We start from the raw sequence: 26,165 nt of genomic DNA on the forward strand, positions 1-26,165 counted from the left end.
GAAAAGCATTCTACCGCATTTTAAAGGCAATTGAAAAATGCTGAAGGAATATTAATCAAGGTGGGAAGAAAGCGAGGCAACTCCAAAACAGTGAAAGTTAAAGTAAATACATAAAATGATCACAGCAATCTAACATGAAACTGGAGATGGAAAGTCTAGCTATATTTAAGAAACAATCGGGTTTAATACGTATTTTAGGAATTTCCTGGATTAATTACGTGAATGGAAGTCTTTGTCATTCATAGTTATCTTGTTAACTGGGACTTATATGGGCAGCACTTTTCTTTTAGGGCAATTTTAACCTATTGAACTCCATAAGAAACAACATCAAATGTACCAACTTAGCAAATTGGTTGACTTTAACATGTAGCTCATTGGCTCTCTAATCACTAACACGGGACCTTCCAAATAAGCAAACGAAAATACTGCTAAAACTAACCACGAAAAACAAGGCAAGGTTATTAATGTGAGAAATATGCAAACAGATGTACTGAGATTTTGATCATTTTTATTTGAATGATTTCAGTTAATAATCTACAAAGAAAGTAACAAATTTCAGCGCAAAGCGCAATCTTGCATGTAGCTCAACACCTTTATTTAGTGCAAACATACAATTCATGTTGCAAATGATCCCCATATTTCTTTACAGTGTATAATGTTAAATAATGAAAGGAGATCTCTTGGACAGACACTGAACTCCAGAGCAACAGAAGAGATTCAAGACTGCAATTTGATGGGAGGGGGAGGGTGGGGAGAAAGGTATTACAGAAAATAATTTAACACCAGTCAGTAGCATTTATAACATTTGTACATTTTTTCAATTGTTTTCCATAAGGGAAATGGCAAATGGATCAAGCTTTTTGCACAATATTAAAAAAGCCCAAGACAAGGAGAGATGGAGAGAAAGAAATGTGCTCTGCACCCAAATTTAAAATAAAATGAAGACCAGCTGCTATTTGCTCTAGTTGTCGTATGAGAATAATTCTTAATTAGAGCAACATAATACAGAATATATTAACTGCATAAAAATATGCACAGGAATAGCATACATGTACTGAAACTCGTAACTTTCTGCCTGTACTTAAACAGGAACCAAAAACAAATACCAAGTAACCAACATCCTCAATAGCAGTCCCAGGATTATTTATTGCATATTATTCTACATCAACTGGAGTTGTTTTCATGGGGAGGGGTGAATAGTTGGGCAAAGGAAAAAAAAAAAAAAGACTATTTAGAAACTTGAGCCACCTCCTCAACCCCATGCAAATAGTATAAATTTCACAGAAGATCTAGGGTTTTACTCAGAGGTCAGATAACTCATCGAAAAATTATACTTTCAACTTTTTTTAAAAAGCGACGTATGTGTGGACTTTTCACAGTTTATTGCAGTCTAAGGAGTAATACTGGTTGTAGTACTTGCCTTTATTTGCTTTGATTTAAAGAAATTAATCCACATACAGAAATAAGAAATATGATGAAGCATGGGGTAGAAGATACAAAAGCACCTGCTGAAACAGTCCCCCATACCTTCCAATTTTATTAAAAGGGAAGCAAAGACAAAGAAATAAAAAGTTCTCATTATCATGCCTATCTGCCTAAAATAAAATAAATCCCACCCCTCCTTCCCCAAAGCAGGTGTACAGAATACCATTACATTTCCAACTAACAATAAAATTACACGATAATTCTAAGCTTTTTGTATTAAAAGCCTTTAGAGAGAAAAGTGTGTTCTTCATAACAGGTACTTTATACAAGAGAACTCTAATTTCAAAGCATGCTTTTCTTAGAGTTTGGGCATTTCAAACAAGAGCTAATGGATAATTTGCTATAGTATGTCTACTTCTACAACTTCAGTTTAAGCTTCCCAACTCTATTCAATATTGTTTAAGGCTCACTTTTCAGCAATAGTCTGCAACAAGTGCTGCAGTAAAAATTCTTCAGTTCCATGAATTGTTGTAACAGTTACAGCAGAACTAACCATTCATTCATATTGAAAAAAATATTTTAATAAATGGTGCAACCTTCCTCAATTTTACTTGAAAAAAAAATCAAAATAAAGTGCTCAACTGCAGTTTGTAACAAATACAAATGCAGGATTTTAACAGTTCTTTGATAAAAGTCAGAGAACTGAAACTCTTTCTCTCTGAAACAACCTTTGCATCCAAATTTTGTGTATTTGTCCTTTTATTTTTCATATCACTATAAACTGTAACATAACTCTCAACCAGTTCTTTACGAGTCACTTTTTTGCAAATACCTGGCAAAACAAAACTAAATGTGTAGTTTGCATTGAAATGTGAAATGAGGAAGGAAAAATATTTTCTGGGTTGGGGAAATGGATAAAGTCGCAAATTTTCAAGTTACTGTTCGTACAGGAATTAAATCTGTTTATTTTATACATATATTAATGGGAAAACATCTACATCAGCTTGGTCTTTTTAATTTTGTAATGTTTAAATTAAAGCACTTGGCCCAAATCTGGTCACCACAGCTGAAACCAATATAGAATTTCATTTGGAAATCAGGATTTACATTCTAGGAAAAACCAAGAGATAGCATCAGAAAGGCCTTCCTGAAGTGATTACAAGTTCTCCATGACACTCTTCACATTTCCCATACATCCAGATGAATAACATTGTTCTGTGTTGCTTCAAAGGTTATTTTAATGGTGATAGCCTACAACCACAGAGTAAACGTTGCCATGGTCATCTATAAATTAACAGATGATCAATAAACTGCAATGATGAATTACACTAAAAGATTAATGGTGGATTTTTTGCAGAACCCAATTTCCTCCCACCAATTTAATATCACTTGAAGGAACCTGAAACATGTTCTGGTATGTAAAAGGACTGCTGCTTTTATTATATTTCAGCAGTATTCATAGTGATAACTATTAAATAATAATTTTGACGGGAACTTCAATAGAATCAAATGTAAATGATTTTTCCAATGCATTTTTGGAAGCAACGGCACTTGACGAAAATTCTGGAAAATGCAGACCCTTAAACTACATGAGAAAACTTAAACCATTATTATCTTGGCCTTAAGTGCTCCACAATTTCAGCAATTAAAAGGCTATCACCGGGGAGGGAAGGACAAAGACAAGAACAGATTAAGGGGAATGGATGGCAATTCAGTTACTGCCTGTGACAATAGCTCTGTTAAAGAACAAGTGTAACTATTCACATTACCACAACTCCATCTTCACTTGCTCTCTTCCTCTTTATTTTCTCTGTTGGGGACACTAAGTGCTTTCCTGCAGACAAGTCAGAAGCACAATACAAGGCACTATGAATCCAGCAAGCATACTGGGAAAACAGGTATTCAAGTACATTTATACAATTTTACATTCACATTTATTTATCTAATACAATGAAGTAACAAAGGAAGTTAAAGTGTCTCTGATAAGTATGGATTATAGCTAGCTTTAGTTTTTTTTATGTTTTTCTTTAAAACTTTAAACCCTCTAAATCCACTTTTAACTACTGTTGTCCAACAACATTTATATCACAGTGTTTGAACATCAAAAACTGATGGGTAAATACATGTCCGCACAGAACGCTGTTTGAAACAGAACTAGTAAAATAGCTCTCAATGATGCTGTGTATATAAAAGCAGTGTCAGCCATTTGTACGCTTTGAAGCTCTATGACCTAGCCCTGGCAACATCAGCAGAGGCATTTAACCTTGAATTCCACTCAGTCTATTGATCACACTTATCCAGAACTAGAATCTACGTTGTCCTAAGATTGGATCCGGTAGGACTGCTGACAGATTTCTGCAAAGTACCCAAGGGAAAGCTCTGTAGTGATGTGGTACCAACTCCTTGAAACTGGAGGCCAGCCGTTGGTGCTATAATGCCAGGTTGCTGTTGGGGAGGTGCTCCAGTCCACTGAGCACCATATGGCGCTCCAGGATAACCATACTGGCAGAGAGGAGTCTTGCTGAAAGGACCCAGTGAACCCACTGAGGAAGCAGAAATAGGTGGTCCTCCCACAGAGTTGGCCATGGAGACGCAAAGTTGACCTGGTGCTGAATACTTCCTCGGCATTGTCTGTAAAATGTTACAAACAAACAGCATTAATAGAATAGCTACCTATGAAAAAACTAATGACACGTCTAAAAAGAATAATTCTGAAATGGATTTAATTGGTGGTTCAAAGGGTAAGTAGTGCTGCTTCTATTAAATTAAGAATGTCTTGATGAGTTTTCAATCTAACATACGAATCTTGCAGTTTGCCACAGAATCTACAAAAGAAACTTCAGTATCTGTATTGGTATTAGTATACTTTTGGCAAGTATACGGAGATATAATGAATAGGTCTTTTTTTGCGTGCTGGACAGAGCATACTTCCATTTTTTGCATTCCAATCAGATACTTTCTTCGCTGGATCCTGTAGAAGTTGGCAAGTGTAAGATGGATGCACGCAGGACTTCCGTGGTCTTCCTAAGAAGTAAAGCTATCGGTGTGTTTTCTTGGCTGTGGCTTCAATGTTCAGGACAAATTTGTGTTTTATATATGCCAAGGAATTCTAAGCTCTCAACCACCTCCACTACAGCATCATTGATCCTGGCTTGGAAGTGTACACCACCTTGCTTCCCCAAGTCCATAATTCATTCTATCATGCTGACACAGAGGTAGTGAATGTTGTCCAAACACCATGTTACTAAACACTATCTCCTTCTAGTACTCCGTCTCAATATTATTTGAGATAAGGCCAACTACAATGGTGTAATCTACAAATTTGTAAATTAAGTTAGAGCAGAATTTGGCATCACAGTCATGAGTTAATGCGGAACATACTATGAGACTGAGAATGCATCCTTTGTAGACCCCGTCTCCAATTCTACCAAAGTTTAAAAAAAGTGGAAAGCTATATTGCAGCTTTTCAAGGCCCAAATCCTTCCTGTTATTCCAGTTAACATTCCCACCTCAAGATACACATTCTGGAAAACAAATCAACTGGTCATTTAACTCAATATCAGCACTCTCAGCGAGGCCAATGATTTTAAAAAGCACACCTTTTAAAACAATTTCTAAGCATGAACGGCAGGCTTACTTACTTCAGAATAATGTTGGCCTGGTTGACCCTGCTGCTTTATACCACGCTTGTTCTGTGATAGGTTCATCGCATCTCGAGCCCAATTATCTACCAACTTATGCAAATCATCTGTGAAGGTGCCTTTTCTGCTCGTCATTGCTGGTTGTTGGGGCATTTGCCCAACCCCACTTACTGCATTTGTGCTAGTTGTCCCTGGCAAAATAGAAAATTGATCAAATTAATTTTTTGAAATTATGATCAGAGTTCTCAAATAAAAGAAAAGTAACTTGCTGATATTTTAATACTAGACGATAACTTTGTTTGATGGCTCCTATACTTGTTCTTGATACATATCAAACCAAACATTACTAGAATTTATCACAAACAATAAAGATGAATGCTTATTTTCTTGTCACTCCTTAACAAAGGTTAATGATGGTTTTAATCAACTTGTGTGTTTCTCTTCATAAAGGATGTAATGTAAGTGTTTTCTTTTGTTGAATTGAATCAGTAAAAGAAAGGTGACAAGTTTGACTAATATCATCCGAAGATGATCCGTTAATGGATCCAGACTACTGTGCCGAGACGCTGAACAAAGCTAAAGAATTTGCCTGTAATTCTTACATTCATATCATGCATCTCACTTCAGACTGTATGGTCTACGTTTGTGTTAGAATAGAGGAGCTGTATGTACAAGTTTATTAGTTAAGCCATTTTTTAAAATAAAGGCTCCATGCAATCTTTCTCTACTGCTTGTAGGCGACTCAAGGATGTATTAAAGCCAAGTTGCATTGAGCATGCAATGCATTAAGATATCAAAACATTAAATTAATCCACATTCACAACTTAATCAGCTCTTAGCACATGCAAGACCAAAGCTATCTTTACACTTGACTTCAGCATTTTAGGTTTTGTCATATCTGATAATTGGCCAGCTAAGTTCAGCATGTGAGCAAGGGATGAGGTTTTGGGGGTAGAGGTGGAGGAGTAAACACTACTAGTTATACTATTTAGCAATTTATTTATTATTTCACTTAAAATGTTGTCATGGACAAGGATTACTTTCAAATGAATGGCTGGGAAATGTTTTTAATTTCCATTTTTATGTTAGATTACATTTCAATTTGCTAATGTATAAAAATAAATGTATTATAAATTTTAAGTCTACATATTCTGTCAATACAAGCCATAAAGCCAATCGGAGGAAATCGATTCTAACATTGCTTTAAATCAAGCAACAGAAAGACTGGGTTTCTGCAAATTTTTTGCCCTTCCATACACTTAATGTTGTAGAAACCTCAAAATAAATCGCATGAGCTGAACTGCTAAAGTCAGTTGCAAGGATTATAATATCAAAGTGTAACATGCGAAGTAAAACATGAGAAAAGGATAATTACTACACAATTGGTTGCATGGGCAGACTTTTTTCACCATCTTCCCTAAAGAATAAAGAAAAGTGCTTGGAGAAGAGAAACATACAGAATGGGGAAAAAGTACATTAATATCAATTGAATTGATTTGTGTGATATGGGATTCTGTCACAGTAAAACCAAAGAGGAAGCAAATGGTTATCATTCAGTGCATATGTGCAAAATCCAGGTAGTGAGAGCCTCATTAAACAGTAATTTTAGTAAAAAGCAAGTATCCTTCGAACCCATTACAACATTTTATTAGTCATGCAACCTTTAACAGCTTGACAATTACAAATTTGGAGCAGTACAGAAAGCCAATTATTCAATTAAAAAAAAAAATTGTCTCCCAGTTTTCAGAACATAAAACTTACACTGTTTTCCTATTGATTGTTATTTCATTATCTGTACTCTATACAGTGCAACTGCTCTGCAGCACCATACAATGGTCAGGTCGTATTTACCAAAGAAAATTATTTTTCCCTCAATTGCTGCCTTAGTGTTGTAATAAACCAGCAAACTGGAAAAAGCAAACATACTTTGGGTGGGCTGTGGTCGAGAAGGAACACATTCCGTTCAAGATCACAGACAAGTAATTTTAAACAGGGCCATCGTTTGTGTCTCTCTATGCCATATATAATGCAAGTTGGGTATTGTTAGCTAATTCAGGCAGAATCCGAATCTGTTTGCAGAACAATAATATCTTCAAGTCCAATGCACCCAATTCTCTAATGAAAACCAGGAGGGTCAAAATGAGGTGACGACAGAAAATAAATTTGTTGTAGGGAAGAGTCATTTAGCAATCAGATTAATTTCATACCAGATTCTAAAAATGTGTTATCAGCATCCTATGGGCAGTGCAGAAGTGCAGCTAATAGAGCCACTGCCTCTCAGTGTTAGACCCCAGTTAACTGACCATGGGTGCTATCAGTCTGGAGTCTGCATGTTCTGCCTCTGACCCACGTTTCTTCTCTGTGCTTTGATTTCCTCCCACATCCCAATTAGCTAGTAGGCTAATTCCCATTATAAATTGCCCCTAGTGTGCAGGTAAATGATAAAATCTGCAAGGAGTTGACAAGAATTAAAGAGAATTAAAAAATGGAATAATGCAGCTTTAATCTAAATCACGGTTGTAGTGTACTCGGTGGGCTGAAGGGTCTGTTTCCATAGTGTATCTTTCTATAACGGTGACTATTAATTCATAGGTATCATTTTAGTATATCAGTGTAAAAATAATAGTTTGCTGAGCCAAACAACACTTTAGCTTGGAAGTAAAATTTAAGACATGTATTTTAAATTAGTTTTTTCATGAATGGAATTTGCAAAAAATCTTCTCTCATATAATCAGTAAACTAAAATGGTTAGTTTATTATCAGAAAGTGCTGCAAAATAAATTTGCCTTTGATCATTTCCAAATGTCTTAAGGAAAAAGTAAAGACAGTCTTTTATGCACCATATGTTAAAGTTACAATCCAATATATTTATTCCCTCTTTAAGCTTCAATAACCACAATGCTTGCTTGTAATATGAAGTTACTTACACAGAGCTGCTAGATAGTGGAAAGGTCAGAAAATTGAGACCAAGACGGTAAGAAAGCTGTAATCAAACAACTTCCATGAGATGTAAACTCGTAGGAAGCCATGCTGCTTTGTTGAACATTTAAACTGACATGCACTAGGATTAGCAGAGATAAAAGTCCACTGGACCTGCATCCATACCAGCCTGTGGGATTCAAAGTGTTTTCGCAAATCAGGAAAATGACTGGAGCATTCCACCACACACCAAGTCAAGTAGTAAAGTCAATTCTTATCTAGTGATCTAGTGTATGTTACCCTTATTTTCAATTTATGCAGAAATATTGAAACTTAGTGAGCTTGTGGAACCTATGGCACGGCATTATTTCAGTAACATCAATTCTTTGCATTTTTTGTACTGAATTGCAATGATTCCAAATACACCCATGGAATTGATTTAAGGATTTAACTGGAAGTCTTACATTAAAACACCCAGATCTGTTTTTCAAGACAGCAAATTAGCCAGAGAACTCAACCATTGTCATCTAATCTTGATCTGACTTTCCCCTTCCCTATCTCTCTCCCCCCCACCACCCTCTCTCTCACCACAAGCCTGCTTTACTTCTGCAATATATACATATAACAGTATAATTGTCCAACAACTAAGTAAACAGTAAGTTCCTGACAAAATGTGAACAAGTGAAGAGTGCCAAAGAGAGAAGATGGAAGAGTGAGGCGGGGTGATTCATGTAAAATTACAGATCAAGCTTCTCTTGTAAAGCCTATCCAGACAATTTTCTTGCCTTTTCATTAATTGAACTGTGCAATTATGTTAGCAAGCTACTTGAAAATGTACTTTGAAGCAGGGAGGACAGACAAATTAATTCAGGGGAACTAGTGTGAGCTCTTTTGACTAATGTATGGTAAAACCACTTGGTTAAAGGATGTAAGCTTACACTTGATTGATTACAGTATCTTGGTGTTTTAATTAAGCTAAACTATTCCATATTTATATGCAACTATGATACGAGAGAAGACAAATCGTTCATTATATTACACCATTGTTGCTGAAATCGGAACTATGGTACAAATATCTAGTATCTCGGCTTAAATTTTGTTTTGAAACAAATTTTGACCACTGGCAGATGGAATGCCCAAACACAAATGTTTTATTAAAAACACATTAAAGATTTTATTACAATTAGATTAACAAAAGCATATTTTAAGTTTTTTTTTTTTAGTTCAGATTTTGTTAATTTTAAAACAGAAACCTGGCATGAATAAAGGACAAGGGGGCTTTTTCTAATGATGCAGCCATGTTTCTAGTCAACAACAGCAACATAAAAACAAAATGGTCAAAAACTTATTGAAAGAAAGAGTTGCCATGCAATGCATGGAAATTTTAAAACATTGCTAGCCTTTCCTATTAAAAGTTTCAGGACAAGAATTGGAATACTGACCTACCGATGTCCAATAGTGACCTACTACGATCACAGGAAGGTTCTGACACAACGAGGGAATGAGAATACTGCAATAATGCAAGGATTCTACAGTAGCCTAAATAAAGGTTTATAACTTGGGAAAAGAAAAGATGCTTTAGTTTTGCACACCAAGACCAGATTCCAAATGGGAATTTGTTCCCCCAACCAAAAATTTCAATTGTATTTTAAAGAAAACTCTGTCATTTTTCCCCATGTTAATGTCACTGTTATGATTCAAACGACCAACACCTTTCTCCGAGTTAGTGTTGTTTTTATCTCAACCCCCAAAGGGCCACCAACAGTTATAATGATTACAAAAGCAGATGTTAGTGTACTACAGCATTGAATTTTAATAAATCAATGTTAAGGAAAATTGCATACATTATCTATAGCTCATCTGAAACACGGGGATTTTAAGTTGGTTATTGCAGAATTTAAGTTTGCTAAATTGCAAGCTCTCAGCAATAAACCATGCTGCTAGTTTTTGTGTGAACTCAAACGATGCAGTTGCTGTTGAGGTAAACTCAATAGTAAAACATCATTAAACTTTGGACAAAATATCCAAAGAGTTAAGACTGGGTATCCATAAAAAAAAAGGGAATTTTGACCAATTAACTTTTCTCTTTAAGAAAAAGCATAATTTCAAAATGGTCACAAAAGTTAGAGTTACTTTGCAACAAAGTACTCCGTCAAAACGGATGCAACTAAGGAGTTTTGTATCTGCTTTTCCACGTTAATGTTCAGATTCACTCTTTTTCCGCATGGCTGTAGATGCTCAGCAATGCCTTACAATGATCTGTTTTGCCGAGTATTGTGAAAATGGCATTGTGTCACAAGATTCAATGTCCAGCTCACAAGCAGCCATAATAAAGACTCTGCCTCTAATATAATTCAGCAAAGCAACTTTACATATTAGCATTGGTTAAAATACCAACAGAGACAAACGTAATGGCTCGAAACATTTTAGTATCAGGTAAGGTATGGTCATGGGTAAATGTTGCAGAACTTAGTGCTGTGCCCGAGGAGCAAGGCATCAGATGCTACTGATTGGGACTTGCACATTTCACATTATTTGGTATCAAATGGGCAGTGACAAGCAATAGGATTGGATGTTAGAGGCTTTGGAGTTGGAGAAGGAAAAAAAACCCAGAGATGAACAAAAGAAAACAAATCATCTTGGACCCTAGGTCACAAGACAAGACTTCTACCTTCAGAAGTACCTTTTCAGAAGTCAACTTTGCAAAATGCCTCCAAATCCAAGGTTTCTACAATCATTTTGATCATTTTACAATCAATGGGTATACATACATCTTATGATTAAATTTTCTGCAGGCCTCAAGTGAAAATAAATGTGCTATCTAGAGGAGTTTGAATGATGCATATACTGACCTAGGCACGCACACACAATTATGTCTAGTTGTTTGCAACCTTCTGTGTCAAATTCACCTGCACAATTTATTTTGTTTCTTTTTCAAAATCATCATCAAAAATTAGTTCATTCACACTTTATGTTTTGAGTTTTCCAACTTATCACGCTGCCCTATAGGAAAACTTCGAATAGGTGACTAAAATTCAGAAAACATAGTGAACAAAGTATGCATTGATAGCAGCAAAGCTTTATGTTGGGGAAAGAAAGAAAAGGAAGATGAGAAAGAATAAAAGTGTTACACACAAAGAGCCAGACAGGGCGTACTCAGAAACCTTGTTCTTCTGCCGCCAAGTTTAAAAGTTACTTGTTCTGATGCACAGTGAAACGCTGCTGAGCCTGTGACAGAGTAACAGAAAAGGAGGAAAACAGACAACTATAGTCAGAATGTTAGTTTTATAAGCATCGAGGGAATATGTCACATTGAATAAAATCGTTTTCATTCTAATGCTTGAAATTAAATGCTACTTTGTACACACCCAGGCTATTGCAGACCTGCTTCAATCAGTTTGAGAGTTTCGTAATTTTTATTGTTCCCCTGGAAATTGCAATTCTAATTACAGGAATTTATCATCTCCAATTCTGCAAAGCATTCTTCCTGCTTCTTATTAAAACAAGAACATTCAGTCAGATTTGATTCTTTTCTTCCAGTTAGTCAAAGTTTAATCTTGGGTCAAATATTTTCAAACTGAATGCAACAAGTTTCTCAAAAGACCTTGGACGTTAATCCCCTTCAAGTCCTATTTGCATATAGCACACATTGTTTCCAGCTGTAAACTTTCCCAATTTTCTGTCAAAGCCTAAATGCGTATTAGCAGCTGCCCAACAGTTACCATCCAGCAGTGATTACCTGCAGATAAATATCCACAACCCATCAGATTATGCAGCCCATCGAAATATGTATGTACAATCATGTACTAAAATTTATATTTTACAGAATAACTGCACAACTTCAATCTGCAGAGTTCTGAATAAGGAAACACTCAAAATTCAACACAGGTGCGGCCCCTACGTAACAGCCTTTGCGAAATGGAAATTCACCTTTACAGAATTCACAAATCGCTACCGGAAAAGTTGAATAAAATTCACTCACGCAATTGAAAGAGTATAAAAGTAAATAAGCAAACAATATTTGTTTTTACTTGTGTTTGATGCGGGTGATACAAATGTTTTTTTTTTTGGTAATGTGATTCCACCCTCCCTCCCTTTCCACCCACACATGTAACGTGGTGGGCAGGACAGATGAGATAAAGTCAGTTGGAAACAAAGCCTGCTGGTAACTTTAACATTTGAGAGGCATTGGCTGAGCCTCGCTTGATCGGACATCTGGGCTGCATACAACGGAAATAAAAATATAATCCTGCTATGGAAGTGAAATCCATGGAAACAATTGAATTTTTAGGATTTGCATAGTAATTGTGAATCTGCCAAAATACATACACTTTTGTTCCAACAATGGAAAACCATTGCTTGCTCATGCATAATACAATAAAGGAAACATCAATGTGTTCAGCATTCGATATCAAATCATAGATACATTTATACACATACATAGAGCAATATGCCTCAGTTATTTTTGATTTGAAGACTAACCGTCAAAATATCATTCAAAAAGGACCCGTTAAACTTCACAGAAATCTAATTCACAAAAACAACCATTGAAAGTTGGCAACATTTGACTATTCCATCTCTTGTCCCAATCTATAGCAGGTTTTGCCTGTGGATATTATAGGTTTAAGAATGCATGTCTAAATAACTGCTTATTTTTAGCGACTGTTGTTTTGGAATGGCAAATGTAACATTAACTATTACATTGCTTTCAGTACCTGCTTGAGAGTACCAGTGTCAATTACTTTAACATGAACAACTTTTTTGAAGGGAGTTAACTTACATCTATTTATGGGACATATAAAGTATGGATGCAACAAATTGTTAATCCGAAGTGAATGTTGATTTTAGTTGAACAAATCCATCTTTACTTCTTCCAAAGAAAGTGAAATGAAGAAGAAATGTCTGATTAATTAAAAGGATACTTTATTAGTCAAATAATCTAAAATTATCTTTCTCTAGCACTATGTATGAAAGAGCCAACTTGAATTATGCAATAATATAATAATGTTTCCATCCTTCAGCATTTCTAACCAATAAAACCTCCAAATTTTCTACTGCAGATCTACATATCCTTCAAGCCTTTATCTTTTGAAACCCCATCTGGTAGGGTTTGGTAGACGTTATTTTTTGAAAAATCAGCTGAAAGTTTCACTTATTTTTAATTCCTGATACACAATAGCCTCTCTGCAATAGATGTTCTTGCGCTAACAGGAGTTGTGAACATCGTGTAATTTGATTATACTGTAATCGGAAAGGCAGCCAGTTCTGAGTTCTGAGAAACCAAGCAAGCAAAAAAGAGATTACAGATTCAGATTCAATTTTAATTGTCATTGTCAGTGTACAGTACAGAGACAACGAAATGCATTAGGTTGTTAAATGGAGAACTTTCAGAATTATTTCTTAATGATAAAACCATGCGTCCACAATGCGCTGTTTTTAATGCCTATTTTTATATTTTTCTTATCTATAAGAGCACTGTTGTAATAATCGCTTGAGTGAGCTAGGCAATAGAAAAACACTGAAACACAAGGCTTTAGCCTAATTTTCAACTCAGATCTTGGATTCTATATTATTTAAAAGTTCGACTGCTAATGGAGATGAATCATGTGCTATAGGCAGTTAAACCAACACATTTTGATTCTCAAGATATTGAAGCCAGGAATTAAACCATCAAATTCTGCCACTCTACTGCAGATAGTTTTACTATTTGCATTGACAGGTGCAATTCTACAATTCTTCTCCCGTGCTGATACAACAAGTTTAGTTGCTGGGATATATCTTTTTATCAGAATCTTCCAGCAATTGCATTATTTTAAAATCAGGGTAGAAATTATAAAATCTTACATTTTAGGAAAAAAAATCAACCCACACTGACTTTCATAGCATTATATACCTCTATCAGGTTTGTCCTTATATTGGGCTTAGTTTCTACTGAGAAAAGGAAATGTAGATCTTTAAAATAATGAAAGTTTGACAATGAGTGGCAAATATTTCCATGTGAAGGGGAACCTCCAACCAAAGACCATCCACTTAACCAATAAATCAAAAGAGTTAAGAAAATAGAAAATAATTTGTGTAGCGAATAGCGTAGGTATATTAAGGAGTGGCTGATGAGTAGTATGATGTGAAACAAATGTTGACATGGACTTATTTCTATTTTGTGTATTCTGATATAATCCTCACTAAAAGCAGCAAAATTCCAAGATTTTACAGGATGGCAATCGCAATAAATGCTTGTGTCCAGTTAGTTATACTTCCACCATTTTGTTATTGATACTCTGTGGATTAAAGGACCTCTTAAAAAAACAGGTCAAACCAAGAGTGCTTTTAATAATAAAAGTATGTCCCTCAAGCTACATGTAGAAAATATGCATTTGTACAATCTAAAACTAACATAGCAGCTGAAAAATTATCAGAATATATACAACCTAAAATCTTCAAACCACTCAGGAAAATTCTTACCTGGTCCAGGACCAGAGACACTTTGTCCAGAAATCACCCCTTCACTGGTGTAAGCAGAGTACAAATTTTCACTGGATGGCGAGGGTTTCAACAACTGACCTTGTCCAGAAATGAATTCATGAGAACTTTGGGGTGGCATCAACATCTGTGTTGCTGACAACATTGAAGTATTCTGAGCAGTTAAGGGCCCTGCAAATGTGAACAGAGCCACAATGTCAGCACTAAATATCACTGCACAAAAAAAGGTGCAATGGAACTTGTTCATTACCCACCAGAAAGTGAGGGACTTTTATGTCCTTGGGAGCTACTCCGACTAGATTTGCTGCTTTTGCCTTTGGTGGGCCGTCGGCGACGTCCAGACAGGGGTGCTGCAGGTGGAATTATTACTGCAGGTGGTGCCTTACCCAATTTTATATAGAGTTCCTCAATCTCCTGCTTCTGCCGTGATTGCAATTCCTGAATCTCCTTCAAATGTCTGAAACAAATTATTTTAAAACTGAGTACTGCTATTAAACAGACAAATGTTTGCTTTACCCATTACATTTATTTTACTAAAATGATAGAGCTACACTATATTGCGCTTTCATGTAAAAATCAAATTTATATACATTTACAGATACGAAACTCTCAAACTGATTTATAGCGCTTAGAAACTTTTGACTTAATCAGACACTTACTTGTCCCTCAATCTATGCAGTTCCTTCCTCATATCTTCATCTTCAATTTCTGAATCATTATCACTGCTCATATAGGAAGAATTAAAGGAATTGGTAAGGCTTTGTACAATAATGGTCCCCTTGGATTCTGATGAGTGAGGCGACACTGGACTGCCTGGACAATCAACTTGTATTTGATCCAATTCCTCTGAAAGGAGTTGCTCTCCTGCCCCAGGCAAAACTGGCCCATTTGTATGTAGATATTGTTCTGTTTCAATGGCCTCTTTAGGTGGTAAAATTTGATCTGTAACATGATCCACTGGCAATGATGAAAGTACTGTCAATGGAGCAGTACTCATAGGAACACTCAGGTTGCCAGCTTCATACGTAACTTCATCTTGTGTCCTTGCGACTGAAAAACGGCCAACAGTGTCCCTTCTTGTTGTGACCTGGAACCGACCGATTTTTGCATGCGGGGCTGGCTCCTGCTCTTGATATGGTAGGGGCTCACTATTTCTGCTTTCAATTACATGGGTACCATCCATAACATCTTCACGGCTGCCATGTTCAGATGGTTTAACAACTGTACATTCGGGGCTGCTTCCAGACGAGGAAGATTCATCTGAAGTCTGTTGCAGCTTACACTCTCGGAGTTTATCATATGCTTCCTGATGCAAGTCATCATTTGGTGTCACAGAAACCTAGAAAGACATTACTTAGAGGTTAACTAAACAAAAATTCAATAGGATTTGACTCCTGTGTGAAATAACTGAGAACATTATCCAAAATCAGGTAATGCATTTGACGAGAGCTAAAAATTATTCCTAAACTCAACTGACAATTATTAATTAGCAGATACTGATATTGTACAACATATAGACATATGTAGGCCAGCTTAATGGAGTTATTTGTAACTAATTTATTGCAGGTTGTTATGATTAAATTTCCTGAAGAATTCACCGTGTATCTGTATTCTACTGATTCTAGACTGGTTCCTCAAAATTGTAAAGTCGCAAATGAATTCACACGCTATAACAAAGGATAGCAAACACAAACTCCCCAAATGTAACTACAAATCACATACATCTAATATTTTTAAGGTCCTTATCTGCAGCAGTAGTTCAATATTATTTGAGAATGAACTCCAAAATAACAAGTTGTGAGCTTTAGAGCAACACAATAAGCAAAAACAAATATAAAAACATAGAAAATAGGTGCAGGAGGAAGCCATTCGGCCCTTCGAGCTAGCCAGATTTATTGTGATCATAGCTGATCGTCCCCAATCAATAACCAGTGCCTGCCTTCTCCCCATATTCCTTGATTCCACTAGCCCCTAGAGCTCTATCTAACTCTCTCTTAAATCCATCCAGTGATTTTGCCTCTACTGCGCTCTGTGGTAGGGAATTCCACAAATTCACAACACTCTGGGTGAAAACGTTTTTTCTCACCTCAGTCTTAAATGGCCTCCCCTTTATTCTAAGACTGTGGCCCCTGGTTCTGGACTCGCCCAGCATTGGGAACATGTTTCCTGCATCTAGCTTGTCCAGTCCTTTTATAATTGTATATGTTTCAATAAGATATCCCCTCATCCTTCTAAACTCAAGTGAATACAAGCCTAGTCTTTTCAATCTTTCCCCATATGACAGTCCCGCCATCCCAGGGATCAATCTCGTGAACCTACGCTGCACTGCCTCAATCACAAGGATGTCCTTCCTCAAATTAGGAGACCAAAACAGTACACAATACTCCAGATGTGGTCTTACCAGAGCCCTATACAGCTGCAGAAGAACCTCTTTACTCCTGTACTGAAATCCTCTTGTTATGAAGGCCCACATTCCATTAGCTTTCTCTACTGCCTGCTGTACCTGCATGCTAACTTTCAGTGACTGGTGTACAAGGACACCCGGGTCTCTCTGTACCTCCCCCTTACCCAACCTAACCCCATTGAGATAATAATCTGCCCCCTTGTTTTGCCACCAAAGTGGATAACCTCACATTTATCTGCATTATACTTAAATATGATCTCTTTTCATTTACATATCTTACCTGAAAACGACCCAACTTCACTACTCCAGTTCCAATACAAGTAACTGTGTTTGTTGTTATGCCATCCTGCTGAGGGCCATATTTGTCTTCCGAATCAACCACATGATCATCAGGCTGAGGGACAAGACCTGGTAGGGAAAAGAGAGAAAAAAGAAACAACTGAAATCACTTATAAATGGGACAACCAGACTCATATGTTGGCTAATTAGATAAAAAAAATACAAAAATTCGCCTCGATTTTTTTAAATAATTCTGCTAATTATGGGAATAGAGAAATTAAATGGGGAAAGACACTGTTCTGTTAATACTGGATTATTAATAATTGATTAATATTTGACTAATACAAGTTTTGAAAATCTCATCAGGAAAATTCCATTTAGGATTATTTCACCTCATGCCACAAAATCGACATCAGAGTTGCAGGTTTCAGAAGTACATGCTCAATCTTAAACCCATCCATTGGTTGTAGAAGGGTTTCGGCCCGAAACGTTGCCCATTTCCTTCGCTCCATAGATGCTGCCTCACCCACTGAGTTTCTCCAGCATTTTTGTCTACCTTACAACCATAATCCCAGCTTTGTTGCATGGTACAAAGGAACAGTACCTCAAATCATCCACATACTTAAACACCAAGTAAGTGATAAAAAATTTCAATCACTGTACAAATGAATATTTACTGAATAAGCTTTTGGCAAGTGGCATAATTTACATAAATGTTGCTAGCACTCAAGAGATGCCACTAAATAAATTTGAAACATTTTGTTCTTTTACCTTCTGCAGACAAGCTGGTTGCTGTAAAACTCTGTACAGAAGACGCTAACGAGACATTCACAGGAACCCCACTCTGCAAAAACAGCAGAAAAAAAAAACATGAATTGAAAATAAGCTGGTCCCATCTATCTGGGTTGGACCCATTTTTCATTTAACCCATCTTATGCATGTACCTGTCCCAATGCCCTTTAAATGTTATAGTACTTCAACCACTTCCTCTGGCAGCTCACATCATCTACATACCATCCCCCTCGTGTTAATAAACAGATTGAATGAAGGACATTTTTTAACAAAATAGACATTGATTTGGAAGGACGGAAACAAAGCCATAATTTAGAATGAAGATCAAAATGTTATCAGAAACTTCAGTAACATGTAAATACATCCCATCAGCTTCCTCTTTCAACATGTTCCTGACTTGGTGTATTACCCAATTTAATAAAATTAAAATGATCATAAGACAAAATGTTAAGTTAAGTCTATGTGCTAGAATAATGTAACAAATCTCCAGGGCTACCAATTTAACAATTAAACCCATATTATTCAATCCCATTTTCCATAAATAATGTCTTAGCAGTTGTAACTTCACTGAAATAGAATTAAAATCCTATTAGCTTCCCAAATATTTATTTTTCACGCAAAAAAAGTAGCACAAGCGATTAACTGTCGTCAGATGTTTAGTGTTGTACAAGGCCATTTACTATAACCTTTACCTCTGCAGAACATAGAAACTTTACAATCACATTATGCCCAAATGTAATCTGCAAGTTAATCAAACTCTACTGTAGATCAAAAAATGTTGAGAGTATTCCACTACATTATATGTTAACTATTTATTTCTTTACAGTATGGTTAGGCACCATATTGTCTACACTTTCTGATTTTATATCAAAGTTCCAGTATCTTCAGTATTTTGCTGTTGGGGCATCGCAAACTAATCCTAGTGCAATCTTTCAGTTTCTGCTATATAACTCCAGGTTATCATAACCAGTGATTTGATAACCCACAATACAGCAGGGACTTGTACAATCTACCCAAGTTGCACCAATCATTTAAAAACAAATTTGTGCACTGCCACTACTTTCATCGACCGTTAAACACGTCTATTATTACATGAAGAAGGGTTTCGGCCCGAAACGTTGCCTATTTCCTTCGCTCCATAGATGCTGCTGCACCCGCTGAGTTTCTCCAGCTTTTTTGTGTACCTTCGATTCTCCAGCATCTGCAGTTCCTTCTTAAACTCTATTATTACATTGTTCCAATGGGCCAAACATAGTCAAACAGCCTCTGATAAAGTTGATCATTTAAGCCACATGATCAAAATTTGTAAAGTTGGTCAACTAATAGCATGGCACTCACCTGCACTGAGGTAAACACACCAGGTATGTTTGAAACAGTTTCTGGGCTCAGGGCCCGTCTCAATTGGGCATCCAAAGTGTCCAAAGGCTGTTGTGACTGAAGAACAACAAAAAAAAGTTATCTACAGATTCAAATTTGTAGTGAGCACCGTCTCCCAGAACAGGAACATTGCTCATATAATCATTTCAACTCAAGTTCCATGCAGTTGCAGATGAAACTTCCTGAAGAAATCATCTCGCAGAGCAAACAAATAAACCTCCCAAATTAAGCGACTCAATTAAAATACAAAATTACTGATCAACACCTCTTCCTTCTTGAAGTGTATGATTGAAACTCAAACTACCTGGCTTGTTTGTGTACCACCAAGTTGTCAGAATGGGGATGTGGCAGGATAAGTGAAACAAAACTAAGTAAATAATGTACTTGATTAAATATGCACTGCCTAAAAGGTAGTTTGAAATCACTAAAAATGTCAAGTTCAAGTGAGTTTATTGTCATGTGTCCGGTATAGCACAATGAAATTCTTGTTTTGTTTCAGCACACAGAACATAGTAGGCATTTACGCCAAAACAGATCAGTGTGTCAATATACCATAATATAAATATATACACACATGAATAAATAAACTGATAAAGTGCAAATAACAGATAATGGGTTATTAATAATCAGAGTTTTGTCCGAGCCAGGTTTAATAGCCTGATGGCTGTGGGGAAGTAGCTATTCCTGAACCTGGTTGTTGCAGTCTTCAGGCTCCTGTACCTTCTACCTGAAGGTAGCAGGAAGATGAGTGTGTGGCCAGGATGGCATGGGTCTTTGATGATACTGCCAGCCTTTTTGAGGCAGCGACTGCGATAAATTCCCTCGATGGAAGGAAGGTCAGAGCCGATGATGGACTGGGCAGTGTTTACTACTTTTTGTAGTCTTTTCATCTCCAGGGCGCTCAAGTTGCCGAACCAAGCCACGATGCAACCGGTCAGCATGCTCTCTACTGTGCACCTGTAGAAGTTAGAGAGAGAGTCCTCCTTGACAAACCGACTCTCCTTAATCTTCTCAGGAAGTAGAGGCGCTGCTGAGCTTTCTTGATAATTGCATTAGTGTTCTCGGACCAGGAAAGATCTTCAGAGATGTGCACACCAAGGAATTTGAAGCTCTTGACCCTTTGATATAAACGGGGCTGTGGGTCCTCATCCTACTCCTTCCAAAGTCCACAATCAGTTCCTAGTCAAGCTTCTTAACTAGTGGTCCATAAGATCGTTAAGAGCTTGGATACGCTAGAGGCAGGAAACATGTTCCCAATGTTGGGAGAGTCCAGAACTAGGGGCCACAGTTTAAGAATAAGGAGTAAGCCATTTAGAACAGAGACGAGGAAACTTTTTTTCCCCCCACAGAGATTGGTGAGTCTGTGGAATTCTCTGCCTCAGAGGGCGGTGAAGGCAGGTTCTCTGGATGCTTTCAAGAGAGAACTAGATAGGGCTCTTAAAAATAGTGGAGTCAGGGGATATGGGGAGAAGGCAGGAACGGGTAACTGATTGGGGATGATCAGCCATGATCACATTGAATGGCGGTGCTGGCTCGAAGGGCCAAATGGCCTACTGCACCTATTGTCTATATGCCCATTTGGGCACAAATATATTGTGAGCCAAACAGAAATCATACAAGCACAAGGAAACATTTAAACACATGATTGAATGCACTCTATTCACATTATTGAAACTTAGGAGTTGTAATATACACCAACAAACCAGATAAATTAGACCATGCTTATAACTGTCAATTTTTGCTTTTGGGTTAAGTACAAGGAAAAAAAAAGGTTAGGAAGTGAGAGACCTGTAACTTGGCTGACAATCCATTTTTCAAATAATGACAAAGAAATTGAAGAAAGGAGTTCCAGGAAATAGGACTACATTAAATCAACAATCACCAAAGGTGAAATTGCAGATGAGGGAAGTACATCATAAAATTAAAATCAAATGACTGACAATTACCTGGTTACAAAGGGAACGAGAATGAGAAGGAAGAAAGTCTGATGGAGACTGCAGGGATCAACTGATTTAACATATGAAGGATGAACACTCAATATTTAATACATTGGGAGATAAGGAGCCATGGGAGGCCAGCTAGGAACAGGCAGCTGAATATCCTATATACAAGTACTAAATGAACCATTAACACTGATTCGCAGCTCAATTAACTGTACTCAACTATTTTTACCTACCTTCCTGCAAATAAACTAATCCATAAAATTGATGGTTTGAACTCTCCAAAACCACTGGCTGACACATGCAATGTTAAAAGGTATTTTGTGAACAGAAATGTTCAATGAACATTCGCTTGCATATGGACTGATGCCATATGTTCATCCATATTTGGTGAACAGAAAATAGAGAGCATTTTAACCAAACTGTGTTTTATATTGAGAGGTTTAGCATATAATAATTAATAACTTATAATTAAAGGATTAATAAGCAAGCCAAAAACATGCATCAGATAATTTTCAATCAAGAGATGAATCACATGCAAAAGGCATGGCATACAGAGTAATAAATTTACAAAGAGCACATTGGGTAATATTATTGCACCTGGGTTAGTGAAGGTCCTGGAAAAGGTGGCAACTGCTCAGTGGGTGGAGTGAGAGCCTGTTTTAATTGTTGGTCAAGAGCTTCCGTACTTAGCTGTTGCACCTACAAATAATGAATGGGAAGAGGAGTTGCGTCAACTAAAGTCACGTGTGAATGACTTATCAACTATTGGACTTAAACGATACTCCCATTGTTTCACATAACATAGTATACTCCAAGTTAGAGAAGGAAGTTAGCATTTGAATATACAACATGACATTCAAACAAAACAATTTCAAGTAATCAGTACAAAACGTTCAAAGTATATCCTGGGATGCAGTTTTGATGGTTAAGTGTTGTAGATTCTCTACGATCTTCATTAACTTCAAAATAACAGCACTTTGTATGATGTTTCTATACGTATGCGACTCTGAGAGTTCTGTTGAATTGGTTTTAAATGTTGTCACACTTCCTTAGAGGAAGTTTAGCAGAACCAATGGCAGGCCCCTGACAATAAGAACCAGGGCTGCCACCTTTTACAGAATGTTACTCTAAAGGAAAAGGTGTATGTGGTGAAATAGTTGAATACTGTGGTATTATTGGATGAAGAGGAGGAAAGATTAAAAACAAAGATTTAGTACAGTTCAGATTGGCATCACAATCTCAAAAGAGATGTTAATGCTTACATTAATTCACTCAAAAATAGGTGTTTTTGAAAACTTCAGTTATTATTCATTATTATTCACACTCTCTTATAAATGTTGCATACATTTTTATGTGCTCTGGGTCAACTCACCAGTAATCTGCCAAGTGGTGGTTTGGATGGCGGCGTGCCTGGTCGCCCTGTGGTTGAAATGACATTGGGCATAGAAGAAACTGCTGCTGAATAACTGGACGGAGTCGAAGGCTGCTGGATAGTCAATGGAAGTCCTGTAGGGCCAAGAGGTAAACTGGAAGGAGGTATGATAGAACCTGTGGTGGTAACTGGGTAGGATGGGACACTAACTGTTGAAGTCCCTGGGATACCAGTTATTTTTCCTGCAGCAATCAAACTCTCAATTGTAGCAGACTCTGCATTTAATCCCATTTCCAAAGGTGCTGAAATGTGAGGACACCCTCCAGTGCTATGTTCACTAAACAACGAACGAAGCTTTTCATCCAATGTCTTGATATCATCAATGCCAGTGCCTTTGGTATTCAAATCGATGTCGACTTCAGAATAATGAATATGGGGTTGATTTGGAAGAAAAGCTGCTTGAGGTTGGTTATGAATCAGTGTTTGCTGTACAGAGGGAACACTGGAAACGGGTTGTGCAGATGCTGTGCCTGGGACAGAGAACTGGGTTGCAAAAGGCACAGACACACCCACAGTATGAGGTAGGGTAACATTTTGTGCACTAATTGTTTGCACCACAGTGGACTGGCTCACAGCAGTCTGAATGCCACATGTGGGTGGTAATGAAGTGGAGGCTGCCAGAGTTATGCCATTACCACCCATCTGCTGACTTTCAGCTTGGGTTGTACTGGACAAAATCTCTGTCTGGCCCTGTAATGTGCTCAGTGAGGTTGACGATTCTGGCAGGCTGACCACAGCACCACCACAAAGTTGTTGAGAAGCTTGCAATATCACAGTCTGAGTAGAAGGTGGAGAAACAGTGGTTGAGGACCCTGCACTGATTGCAGCTCCTCCAATTAAATGTTGAACCAGGTGTGACGTTAGCGGTGGAGATACAGAGCTTGAAGCAGGATCACTTATGACAGGGTCTCCAATTATTAGCCGACTTGGCTGGGATGACTGTGGTGGAGATACGCATGTTGGAACACTTACATTAGCAGAGGTGCCATCAATTGAATGCTGAGCTGGCTGCAAGGTTGGAGGCAGCAAAATAGTATTGGAGGTAATTATACCAGTAACGGTTTCATTAGTTAATTGATCAGCAGGTGGTGATTGAATACTCTGCACCTTGGCCTGAGATCCAGAACCTGGAATTAATAGACTAGCTGGTGCTGAGGATGACACCACTGTTTGGGTATTAACTCCTTGTCCAATGCTAGCCATTTCTGGATGTACCATAGGAAATTGTGGAATGGTTTGGTTGAAGACAGGAGGGGCAGTATTAGGGCCCTCTTGAAATGCTCTGTGCTTTAAATCGGAAAAGGCTTGTTGCAAACTCACTGAAGAAGCCGAGTGTGATAGGTTTAGATTGTGACTATGGGAAACAGCTGAAAAACAAATAAATCTCAATTAGAACAAATAGGATGCCATCTAAGCACAGCTATTTTAATCTATTTACAATTTAAAGAACCAAAGTTTCCAACAAGTGGATATCTGTAACCATTCAAATGCATCCTAAACCACCGGTGTGGGTGGTATTCTATACAAACCAGCAACCCTGAAAGCAATTCACATTTAATCACCGTAATCACTTTTGCTTTATGTAAAGATGATTCCAATCCTTTCTAAACCCAACAGTTGTTTTAAAGCATTAGTACCATGGGTATTTAAAGGAGAATCTGTTAACATTATTTACACGGACATGCAGAAGGCATTGAGCAGGAGAAACAAGGTATACATAAAATGCTGGAGTAACTCAGCGGGACAGGCAGCATCTCTGGAGAGAAGGAATGGGTGATGTTTCGGGTCGAGACCCTTCTTCAGGAGATCAAGGTGAGCCATTGATACAAGTATTGAACTCATTAGGGAGTAGAGATTATGATATATTCACTTAAACTTGCATGCAGTGATTTGTGATATCCCTTTGTTAGGATTGCACCTACACACATCTTAAAAAATAACTTAATGGGATGGAAACTATACAAGTTTGCTGAAGGCACAAAGTTAAATGGTCTGTAAACCAAGTCTACGGATTCAAAGGAATGCTAATCAATTGCATGAACAAATTGACTCATTGAGTTCAGTGTTGGAAACGTAAAATTCATTTTGAATTTATGAAAGACATGTCAGAGTATTTGAAAATTGCAAGAATTTTGGAACAGTGGAGCAGAGAAATATAATGCTTCAATGGCTCTTGCATTCAACTACTGCTTTATTTAGACCCAGTTTAACCGTACTTTTCTGAGAGCTTCTGTTTTAATGTTTGTAAATGTGCATTTTCATAGATGGTTTCTCATCAACATTTTTTGGCCAATGACTCAACTTGATCTTTAACTTTACCTGCCTTCTCTCCGAAATATTTGTAATCTTGTAATCGTTTGGATAAATTTAAGTAGAAAGCATTTTAGAATAAATCATAGATCTGAAATAAAGTTTGGATTCTTGAAAAAGTCTAATCGATCCTAATAGATACAATATCCAATGGAAAATAAAGGGTTACTTTCCAGTTTCTAATCGTAGTTCTACATTAGTAACTATCTGGTCCAGTAACTTATGTCTTAAAAATTATCTTATACCCAGCAAGGAAATTAAAATGGTTCTCCTTTCCTGTATCCAATGGCAGTACCTGTTGAAGATTCTTTAACTGAAGTGACGCCCATACATAATGTTGGTTCACGCAATCTGCTCTCGGGAACTGGGCTGACAATAAATCGTCTTCCAGCTGAATGGACCACTTGCATTGCAGAGCCCACCTGTGTACCTAAATGTCAATACACAAAATTTAAATGTAATTTTAATACAATTCTTCAACCTTTATTGGTCCCGTTAGATTTACTGGAAAATGCCAGAACTGCACCAACTAATCATTAAGATTACAACATCAGAAATAAAGTTGCCAGTTAAGCACAGTCAATGTAGGCAAATAACATAATTACGGGAGGCCCTGACCACGGGGAACAATAGAGGAAGAGACTGACTTTGGTGCCTTCCCACACAGTGGGAAACTTTGATTCTGCTGTGTGGGGATGTTTTATGTCAAACCCTATAGTGTGTTGTGTCTTTTTTGTTTTTAAATTGTATGGCTGTATGGGAATTTCATTTCACTGTGCCATCTGGCACATGTGATGAATAAATATATCTTGTATCTCTCTTGTAATTGCAATTTAATACTTGTATGGAATGCGAGAATTTTCAGTCCCATCAATTATATGATTACATGGGGGGTGGGGAATAGACTTGATGTGGGGACCTTCTCACTGTTATGTGTGTGCACCCACCATTCATAGGCTCGGGTAGCTGGCCATCAATATAGGGGAGAGGGAAAAGGGAAGGGAGGGGTCTGTACTAATTAACTGCCTGCCCCTCTTCCAAGGTTACATTCACGACAGTGTGATCATGGAGAGATGCATTGGGTGTCCACGGGATGAATGGAACTCTTCTTGGGACTACAGTGCTTCCTAGATGAGAAAAATTACACTTTTTGGCTAGTTTCA

The 26,165-nt window shown here is 37.3% G+C and overlaps 1 protein-coding gene across 8 annotated transcripts in view; it reads right to left on the reverse strand.

Annotated features, from left to right (window-relative positions):
* Window positions 1–2,502: 2,502 nt before the first annotated feature.
* Window positions 2,503–26,165, reverse strand: part of LOC129706134 (serine/threonine-protein kinase WNK1-like) — a 94,980-nt gene continuing 71,317 nt past the window's right edge. For 5 of the 8 annotated variants that reach the window (XM_055650142.1, XM_055650143.1, XM_055650141.1 and 2 more), the window contains 13 exons: window positions 25,298–25,432; window positions 22,633–24,059; window positions 21,858–21,959; window positions 19,279–19,374; window positions 17,920–17,992; window positions 17,150–17,277; window positions 15,125–15,804; window positions 14,720–14,922; window positions 14,448–14,636; window positions 11,142–11,213; window positions 6,442–6,483; window positions 5,067–5,257; window positions 2,503–4,056 (listed from right to left, as the gene is read on the reverse strand). In XM_055650142.1, coding sequence (XP_055506117.1) covers window positions 3,736–4,056; window positions 5,067–5,257; window positions 6,442–6,483; window positions 11,142–11,213; window positions 14,448–14,636; window positions 14,720–14,922; window positions 15,125–15,804; window positions 17,150–17,277; window positions 17,920–17,992; window positions 19,279–19,374; window positions 21,858–21,959; window positions 22,633–24,059; window positions 25,298–25,432 — 3,659 coding nt within the window. In that variant the 3' untranslated portion in view covers window positions 2,503–3,735. The remainder of the gene's footprint in view (window positions 4,057–5,066; window positions 5,258–6,441; window positions 6,484–11,141; window positions 11,214–14,447; window positions 14,637–14,719; window positions 14,923–15,124; window positions 15,805–17,149; window positions 17,278–17,919; window positions 17,993–19,278; window positions 19,375–21,857; window positions 21,960–22,632; window positions 24,060–25,297; window positions 25,433–26,165) is intronic. The other 3 variants (XM_055650139.1, XM_055650138.1, XM_055650140.1) reach the window with 3 other exon arrangements.

This window comes from Leucoraja erinacea, chromosome 19, assembly GCF_028641065.1.
Source record: "Leucoraja erinacea ecotype New England chromosome 19, Leri_hhj_1, whole genome shotgun sequence".
Taxonomy (NCBI): Eukaryota; Metazoa; Chordata; class Chondrichthyes; order Rajiformes; family Rajidae; genus Leucoraja; species Leucoraja erinaceus.